This window comes from Rhinoderma darwinii, chromosome 4, assembly GCF_050947455.1.
Source record: "Rhinoderma darwinii isolate aRhiDar2 chromosome 4, aRhiDar2.hap1, whole genome shotgun sequence".
Taxonomy (NCBI): Eukaryota; Metazoa; Chordata; class Amphibia; order Anura; family Rhinodermatidae; genus Rhinoderma; species Rhinoderma darwinii.
In genome coordinates, this window is record NC_134690.1 from 78,465,631 (window position 1) to 78,475,852 (window position 10,222).

General features: G+C 39.7%; 1 protein-coding gene across 1 annotated transcript; it reads right to left on the minus strand.

Annotated features, from left to right (window-relative positions):
* Nucleotides 1-7,510: 7,510 nt before the first annotated feature.
* Nucleotides 7,511-9,907, minus strand: LOC142760436 (galactose-3-O-sulfotransferase 2-like). The gene is made up of 2 exons (XM_075863626.1): nucleotides 9,713-9,907; nucleotides 7,511-8,350 (listed from the first exon to the last, which is right to left on the minus strand). The coding sequence occupies exons 1-2, from the start codon at nucleotides 9,890-9,892 to the stop codon at nucleotides 7,511-7,513; spliced, it is 1,020 nt and encodes a 339-aa protein (XP_075719741.1). The 5' UTR covers nucleotides 9,893-9,907.
* Nucleotides 9,908-10,222: the final 315 nt, after the last annotated feature.

Genomic DNA, 10,222 nt, shown 5'->3' on the forward strand with positions numbered 1-10,222 from the left:
ATTTCTACTGCTTTGGCACCTCAACACCTCTTCAAACCTGGCATGCTGCCTAAAATATATTCTAATAAAAAAGAGGCCTCAAAATGTACTTGGTCCTTCTTTGCTTTTGTGGCTTGTGTTTTAGTCCACGAGCCCACTAGAGCCACATGTGGGACATTTCTAAAAACTGCAGAATCTGGACAATACATATTTAGTAGTATTTCTCTGGTAAAACCTTCTGTGTCACAGAAATAAATTGAATACAATTGAAATTCAGCAAGAAAAATCAAATTTGCAAATTTCACCTCTACTTTGCTTTAATTTCTGTGAAATGCCTGAAGGGTTAAATTAACTTTCTAAATGCTGTTTTGAATACTTTGAGGGGTCTAGTTTTCAAAATGTGGTGTTTTATGGGGGTTTCTAATACATAGGCCCCTCAAAGCCACTTCGGAACTGAACAGGTATATTCTTAAAAATATGAGAAATTGCTGTTTATGTTCTAAGCCTTGTAACGTCCAAGAAAAATAAAAGAACGTTCAAAAAACGATGCCAATCTAAAGAAGACATATGGGAAATGTGAACTAGTAACTATTTTGGGTGGTATAACCGTCTGTTTTACAAGCAGATGCATTTAAATTCTGAAAAATGCTATTTTTTATATATTTTCTCAAAATGTAGCAATTTTTGACCAATAAACACTGAATATATCGTCCAAATTTTACCTCTAACATAAAGCCCAATGTGTCACGAGAAAACAGTCTCAGAATCGCTTGGATAGGTTTAAGCATTCCGACGTTATTACCACATAAAGTGAAATATGTCAGATTTGAAAAATGGGCTCTGAGCCTTAAGGCCAAAACAAGGCTGCGTCCTTAAGGGGTTAAACGAGCCATCGAGAGATGTGATTTGTGGCTTGCTGAGCTTCGTAGATACATCGAGTTTGTTGAAAGCGGCGAGGGAACGACAGGAATTTCAATATGAAGGGACACAATTACTCTTCTTTCAAGATATAGCTCCCAGTACCTTGGCCAAGCGAAGAATTTTGAAGCCAGTGACTGACATGCTACGTGTTAAAAAATTACCGGTGAGATGGTTATTTCCGTTTGGTTTGGCGACCATGATAGACGGGCGACAACTTACCATCCGATCTCCAGATGACCTCCCTAAACTTTGGGAAAAGTTGGGCATTTCACCACTTGAAGCTCCGTCGTGGTTGCCTGTGCATACAGCTTCGGATTTCCCATATTTAACATTATCGCAGGAATGGCAGATGGCATCCAGGCTGAAATCTCCGCGATATAGGAAACATCAAGCGCCGAATCTAGCTGATTGAACTGATCGTCCTGGACGATGCAATTTTTTCTTCTTTCACTCAGTATCTTGTGAGCCATAGGGAATGCGTGAGTGATTTTTGGATATACTATGTTCTACTTGCACATCCCTTTGTATTTTGTATTTTTCATTTAGTTGTTTTCTTTCCTATGTCCTCATATACTGCATATTCTCTTATCTTCTGTCTTCATGTCGCTAATGCTGTATCAGACGTTGCTATTGTGTATTATTAGAGTATGAAGGGTGTTTATACTTACTGCTCTCATATACTATACTATGTAGATGCTATAAATATGTATGCTGACTTACAGTAGCACAGTGACGTAGATTTTAACGACAGTCCATAATATTGTCTAATATTGCCTAATGGGTTTAATCAGATGATAAAGTTTCTGGAGGTGGAACTTTGTTTCATGGCGTTATGTCTCCCCCCCCCCCCCCCCTCCTTTACCCTGTGCTTTCTCTAGAGTGGAGACACTATTTGTAGCCTTGGATATCGGATGATGTGTACAGTTTCATACTGACTCACCTTTTGGTTCTCCTTGCTCCAGGTTTGATACTTACACAGGGATGTATGTATATAGTTTATGTTTTTATGTTTGTACTGTGACCGTGCTTGAACATCACTGCGTCTGTCTCACTGTAACTCTGATCTATGGCCTCGTTTAAAACGTTATCATTTAATGTCAAAGGCATGAACATCCCGCAAAAACGTAGTCAGGTTTTCAATATGTTGAGAAGAGAAAGTGCTGACCTGATTTTCTTACAAAAAACGCATTTCAAGTCGAGTAAGATTCCTTTGCTTCCTACTAAGCCTTATGACAAGTGGTTTCATTGCACTTACCCTACTGCCTCGAGAGGGGTTTCCATAGCGATACGTGACACCATACCTTTTGTTCATGATGCTACACAAATTGACCCCTATGGCCGTTACATATTTCTTAAAGGTACTATCTTGAACACGAAAATTACATTGGTGAATCTGTACGCACCAAATGTGAGACAGGCGCAGTGGTTAACGAAGGTATTGCATTTTCTCCAGCCCTTCTTTGAAGCGTTAGTGGTAGTAGGAGGGGATTTTAATTTGGTAGTGGATCCAAATTTAGATTCCACCTCGGAAATATCTCATATTACCCATAAAGCTCTCAGACAACTCAAACTGTTGTTAACTACACTGAAACTAGTCGATGTGTGGCGATTACATCACCCGTCCGAACGAGATTATTCCTTTTATTCTCCCCCACATAAATCGTATCAGCGTCTAGACCATTTGCTACTATCTGAAAGATACTTACCTGCGGTTACCTCTTCTTCTATTGGAAACATGACCATTTCTGATCATGCCCCGATTTCTATTAAATTCACGTTGACAGAACTCCCAGTACGAGGGTGGAATTGGAGACTTAATGATACTTTACTTGAAAATTCTAAGGATTTTGATACCCTAGAGCATAGATTGAGAGAATATTTTGTATTTAATGATGACCCTCTTGTTTCTCAACCTATCTTGTGGGAGACGCATAAGGCCTTCGTAAGGGGGGAACTTATTGCCTTGGGGTCTAGAGTCAAGAAAGATCAGGCGAAGAATATAAATCGGGTGCTGTGTCAAATTTCCTCTCTGTAAAATATTGATAAAAGTGCGCAGTTGGCCTCTGTTCAGGTCGAGTTAAGAAATCTCAGGCAGGAACTTAAGAATATCCTTAATGTGCGATTGGCTAAATCCCTTCAACTACTAAAATATAAAACCTACGCTCACGGGGATAAAGGGAATAAAATAATGTCGAATCTCATTAAAAAACAAAGAGGGAAAACGTTTATCTCTTCTATAAAGGATGGGTCAGGGTGAAACCTTTTTGCAATGGATCTAATTGCCCGAGAGTTTCGGAATTATTACTTGGAGCTGTATAATATTAAAAAAGATCCTCTGCAGAACATTGCTACACCCCATGCTGACGCCATACAAAAATACCTAGCTTCTATTGAAGCGCCCTCCTTGTCAGAAGAGGAGCGGGCCTCTTTAGTGGTCCCTTTCACTATGTCTGAAATTGAAAAAACTTTGATGTCCATTCCAAACGGGAAAAGCCCTGGACCTGATGGGCTCCCCATAATTTATTATAAAAAATTTAAAAATACTCTAATGCCGTATTTTCTATCCTTGTGTAATGCCATGTTGACTGGAGCTACCTTCCCTAATCAAGCCTTAGAGGCTAACATCACAATCCTCCCTAAAGAGGGTAAGGATCTGGAAAGGTGCAGTAGCTATAGGCCTATTTCCCTATTAAATTCGGATTTGAAATGGTGGGCGAAAATATTATCAACACGCATTAATTCTTTTCTTTCTAAATTGGTGGGAGTGGAACAAGTGGGATTTGTGCCAGGGAGGGAGGGAAAATGTAATACTATAAGAACGGTACAAGCCATATATCATGCTAGACAAAACAACATACCACTGATATTACTAGGAACTGACACAGAAAAGGCCTTTGATCGCATTGATTGGGTATTTTTGAAAGCTGCTCTTGCCAAATTTGGTTTTCCTCAACCATTCATTGACAAGATTTGTTTCTTTATATACAAACCCTACAGCGAGAATTCAAGTGAACGGCACCTTTTCAGATCCTTTCCCCATTCACAATGGCACACATCAAGGTTGCCCTCTATCCCCCACATTGTTCGTTTTAGTAATGGAAACTCTATTACTTTAAATTAGACAGACCTCCACTATCAAAAGGCCTTACGGTAGGGGGGTTCGAACACAAAACAGCTGCGTATGCTGATGATTTGCTGGTATTTATAACGAACCCCATGGTAGCTCTACCAAGTCTCATTCACCTTTTCGAGGAATTTGGTTGGATCTCAAATTTTAATATTAATTACGAGAAATCGGAAGCATTAAATATAACTCTCCCTCACAAAACATTTTTGACAGTTAGCCCCACTCACCTTTTAAGTGGCAAAAGTCTGAACTGCAATACTTGGGTCTTAAAATTACGTCTGCTCCTAAACTGCTTTTCAACCGGAATTATAACCCATTGTACTATAAAATTAAAGATTTCTTGAGCAAGCTACATATCCCATATATGTCATGGATAGGACGCAAGAATCTTCTTACTACATTTGTTCTCCCGCAGGTTTTATATTAGTTTCAGACTTTACCAATTGATATCCCTAAATATTATTTTTCAAGTTTCAGACGCTTATTCACTGTTACATAGTGATAGTGAAAGGGAAATCCATGTTACTGAGCTCTAAGGGCCTTATACAGGAAATAAGTATTTGATCCCTTGCTGATTTTGTAAGTTTGCCCACTGTCAAAGACATGAACAGTCTAGAATTTTTAGGCTAGGTTAATTTTACCAGTGAGAGATAGATTATATTTAAAAAAATAAAGAAAATCACATAGTCAAAATTATATATATTTATTTGCATTGTGCACAGAGAAATAAGTAATTGATCCCCTACCAACCATTAAGAGTTCAGCCTCCTCCAGACCAGTTACATGCTCCAAATCAACTTGGTGCCTGCAGTAAAGACAGCTGTCTTAAATGGTCACCTGTATAAAAGACTCCTGTCCACAGACTCAATTAATCAGTCTGACTCTAACCTCTACAACATGGGCAAGACCAAAGAGCTTTCTAAGGATGTCAGGGACAAGATCATAGACCTGCACAAGGCTGGAATGGGCTACAAAACCATAAGTAAGATGCTGGGTGAGAAGGAGACAACTGTTGGTGCAATAGTAAGAAAATGGAGGACATACAAAATGACTGTTAATCGACATCGATCTGGGGCTCCCTGCAAAATCTCACCTCGTGGGGTATCCTTGATCCTGAGGAAGGTGAGAGCTCAGCCGAAAACTACACGGGGGGAACTTGTTAATGATCTCAAGGCAGCTGGGACCACAGGCACCAAGAAAACCATTGGTAACACATTACGCCGTAATGGATTAAAATCCTGCAGTGCCCGCAAGGTCCCCCTGCTCAAGAAGGCACATGTACAGGCCCATCTGAAGTTTGCAAATGAACATCTGGATGATTCTGAGAGCGATTGGGAGAAGGTGCTGTGGTCAGATGAGACTAAAATTGAGCTCTTTGGCATTAACTCAACTCGCCGTGTTTGGAGGAAGAGAAATGCTGCCTATGACCCAAAGAACACCGTCCCCACTGTCAAGCATGGAGGTGGAAACATTATGTTTTGGGGGTGTTTCACTGCTAAGGGCACAGGACTACTTCACCGCATCAATGGGAGAATGGATGGAGCCATGTACCGTCAAATCCTGAGTGACAACCTCCTTCTCTCCACTAGGAAATTAAAAATGACTCGTGGCTGGGTCTTCCAGCACGACAATGACCCAAAACATACAGCCAAGGCAACAAAGGAGTGGCTCAAAAAGAAGCACATTAAGGTCATGGAGTGGCCTAGCCAGTCTCCAGACCTTAATCCCATCGAAAACTTATGGAGGGAGCTGAAGATCAAAAAACGTCTGACTGCTGTGCTTGCCAACAAGGGTTTTGCCACCAAATATTAAGTCTTGTTTGCCAAAGGGATCAAATACTTATTTCTCTGTGCACAATGTAAATATATATATATAATTTTGACAATGTGATTTTCTGTTTTTTTTTTTTATATATATATGTTTTATACATTTTATCTGATTTGTCCAAAAATCAGTGCTTCAAGTAATACAAAAAAACGGCTTTTGACATATAATAATGAAAATCTTAATCTCTATCACAAAATGTTCCCCTATCAAGGGATAACTTGGTGAAAAGAGGATCACTATGGAAAGAGACACAGATGCACCGCAACTAAACAGCAGGTTGCATCCTGCAGATCACGTACAAATAAACAAAATGTCTTTATTTGTTAGAATACTTTTTGCTCACATATGTGAATGAATACAAACATCATGATACTATGGCAACACTTTAAAGCATTAAAGTATAACAGCTAAAAAACGGCTTTGAGAAAAAGGTACATGAGAATCTATGTGACAAACATGATGCTAGAACAGAATATACACAATCATGAATAAATCTATAAGAACACATGTGAATATGTGTGAATAACATATATTATCTGTATAAACCATGATTTTTTAAACTTTGAAGCCACGAAGGATCTGTCATCCTGTAACGGCTTTTGCTAATTTGTATGTTAATTAAAGTGTTGTGCACCGGTGTGTTCCCGGTCTTTTTAGTGCATATATATGTGCACACTACACGTGCAACTATTGTATACTGACCTGACGAAGGGAGCAGTCCAGTCCAGAAACGCGTCGTCTTCTCAATAAAAGATCTCCTAGATCCTATGCACTTGACTCCGTTCCTGATCCTCTTCAGCCTGGCGCCGATATCCGTTATTACACTGCATTTTTTCTCTTCACCTTCTGACTCTCATCTTGTCTCAGGTACTAAGGATTTAGCACCAAGGAACTGCAGTGGGTGGCAGCCTGCTATCTACACTTCACCACCTCAAATAGTCTCGGAGGAGCGCCGCCATCCCCTCACCTTTTTGCTGTACTAACTCTTATTCACAATCCCGACACTTTGGTAACGTTTGTGTGTCACGAGATCACGATTGCTGTCATTAAGTCCCACAAAAACGTTAACGAAGTGTCGGGATTGTGAATAGACATCGCGTCCTGGCTGGAAGCAATGTCTATTCACTCTCAAGACACTTCAGTAAAGTTAATGTGCGAATGAGAGCACATTGCGATCTCGCAAGATCACGATCTCTGAGTACATTAATGGAGAGAAGTGTATGACGCTGATTGAAGAGTGATATCAGGGGCTTCCCCGGGCACAGCGCTTCAAGCAGCGCTGTGCCCGGGGAGTTCAGGCAACGTATCACACTGTATGCCTATACAGTGGGATAAGTCGCTACTTTCCGTCGAAGGTATACATCAGGACTCCACCCGACGTATGCCTTCGACGGAAAGGTTAAAACATAATGTGAATCCAGCCTAAATTTAGAACACTCTTGCCTGCAGTACACCTCCATATTGTCAGCGCATTACATAGTACATGGTCCTGTGCATGAGGCAAGAACTGGGAATGCATCAAATAAGAAAAAAGAGGAGAAATGTTAAGCTATCTACTGCTTCTACACACAGAAATCAAAACAAATCTTAGCAGATGCTGTATATGGCAGTAGTATGTTCCCGGTTTATGTTTGCAACATTTTGTTCCAACTTAGATCAAGGAGCCCTTTGTCCTGATTTTTGTCCATTTATATGAATCTTCGGGCTGATAATTGTTATATTGTTTTTTTGCTGATTTTGCTTGTTAGACAGTAGTGATGAATACTGAAGTTCTGGGGTGACAAGCCGGTGACAGCGCAGCCTCTCAGACTTTTGAAGACCTGGCTTCAGGTCATAACCGAGAATTCTAGATATTCCAGCCTGAAATGGTCTCAGGAATTTGTCTTTAATTTTTGTTGGGTCAATTTGACCTTGTAGACAGATTTCAGATAGAGTAGACCTCCTCCTCTGGAGTTCCTGCACCTCATTTTGCATTCTGTCTCTCCCAAATTTGTCTACCTTTTCCCATAAGGAATTGTTAAAATAAATATATAGCTGCCAGTCAAGCTGATTCCAAGTTCTGATTTTCTCTTGAGTCTCCTCAGTAAGGACATTCCGGCTGGTGTCATTTCTGAAGTTTAGTGGAAAAGACAAGACATCATCAAAACCCCAGCAAAGGGCATCTTTCAAAAGGATTAATGACTCATCAAAGTACTCTGTGATCAGGACCAAGTTGAACATGGTATCTATAGCTTTCCGGGCCAGCTTGAAATGTTTGGGACTTTCACGCTCATTTTGTTCAAGGCCAAGATCAAAGGCCATGAGGTTTTTGCCATAACTGTGGTTTATATTTGTTTGTTTATAATATTTGTAAGAATTATTCAAGTAATCTTCTAAGCTGTAAGCATTGACAAAGACGTCTAAGTTCTTGTAATAAGAAAATGATGATTCCATCAGAGACACAGGATTCCTCATTATGGTAAAATAAAATGTGTCATTGGGCATTACTTTTTCTACCTGTAAAGAATTATAAAAACACATTAGTGAGTCTGAAGTGAGAACTGGGAGAACCCCTTTAAGACATATGGCTTAAATTTCTGTTGGTCAAAACCAAAAATTGTTAAAGAAGGTACTCTGGAAAATTATTGTTTTGCACATATGCTAACTCGCTAGCAATATTGTAGAAATATCATCTGTTTCTTCCCAGCTCAGTTGCATCTATACATTTTGAACCCTTTCATTATGAACAGCTGTGTCATCTGATCTTAGTCTGACCACTAATATAGACCATGCTCTTATATGTAAAAAGGTCATCAGTTTCTCCCGTGAGGCTGACTTCTTGTGAATTACAGAATTACATAAGAATCTATCAAATCCCTCCTGGTAGCTCTGAGATATCTCCCCTTCCCACCCAGCCCCACCCTCTTGTTCCTCTGTATGTCCCCCATGAAAATGGTGCTGCTGAAGACATTATTTATGCCCTATTTAAGGGACCAGGAGTGCAATGATATAATAGGTAAGTCCATAAAATGATTAGCTGCACAGTTAAAAAACAACAACTCCCCTGACTTACACTAACTGTTATACTATATGTTTCTGCTTTGTGTAGAATTTCCAGTATATTTCTTTGAGTTGCAGCTTTACACTACTCTCCCCTGTCTCCAGCTTGTAAGAGCAGACAGAGATAAATCTATCACAATCAGGAGGCAGGGAAGACTGAAGCTGCATCACGTAGAACACACTGACTGCAGAGAGAGTTAGGGGACAGCAGTTCTACAGTATGTCACTAATCTATCACAAGTAGAAGGCAGAGGAGATAGGCTGAAGCTGCATCACATAGGATACACGGACTGCAGTGTGGGAACAGTTCTATATTACTAATCTATCACTTGCTGCACTTAGATAGGACACAGAGCAGAGCAAGTGCAGTATGATGAGACTCCACCCCCACTGCCTCTACAAAGCCAGAGGCATGATGAGAAATGCATGGCAAAAAAAATAACCTAAGTCTAATCAAACATCTATAATAGCTACATTAAATTTGTAAGTTAGAATAAAGCCAACCTGAAGGAATACATTTCTGTATAGAGTTATTGTATATGTTAAATCAACAAATGGTCACAACAGGTGAGGTGTCTATTACAGTGCAAGCCACAGTAAGCTCATTCTGCCTCTCTACCTTAGCATGGCCTATTTTGCCCTGGCTTCTAATTTCCAGATCACAATGACTTCCATCTTAGTTCATAAGGGTACATTGTAGATGTACAAGGAAAATGCATGAAACCATATATTAATATAATTAAATTCCTAGTTCTAAGAAACACATATTTGTAGCTTAGTTCATATGTCAGGATAACCATAAATTCAGAGTGAGCGCACCTCTGTGAGCTTGAAGCGCATGTGATGACACATTATATCATAATTTGGCCATATTTTCATTAAAAAGTCTTCCACAAAGTAAGCCTTGAAATAATTGGGATAAAAGAACTGTGTATAATTAGAAGATGGTAGCGCAAACGTTAAGTTGCGCGATTCTCCGAACCGGAACAGAATATTCATGATGGTACTACTCGCCGTCTTATGGATTTTTAGGAAGAATATATGTGTGTGAGGCTGGCAAGATTTGGCCTCTATTATTTCCACTTTAGAGGAGCTCTTTTGACCCGTTTTCATTTGTTCACATGACCCCTCCACAAGCTTCTGTATACCACTGACATTCTTCCTATCAGCCGAGTCAATGCCTGTATATGCATCAGGATTCTTAGGGTACCTGTAAATAAAAGGCATAGGTTTCATGAGGGGTCAGGAACACACTAGATATGTATATCCTACAGCAAAACCACAGTTTTGAAACATAAACTTATATAGATGCTTAATAAAAACAAACTA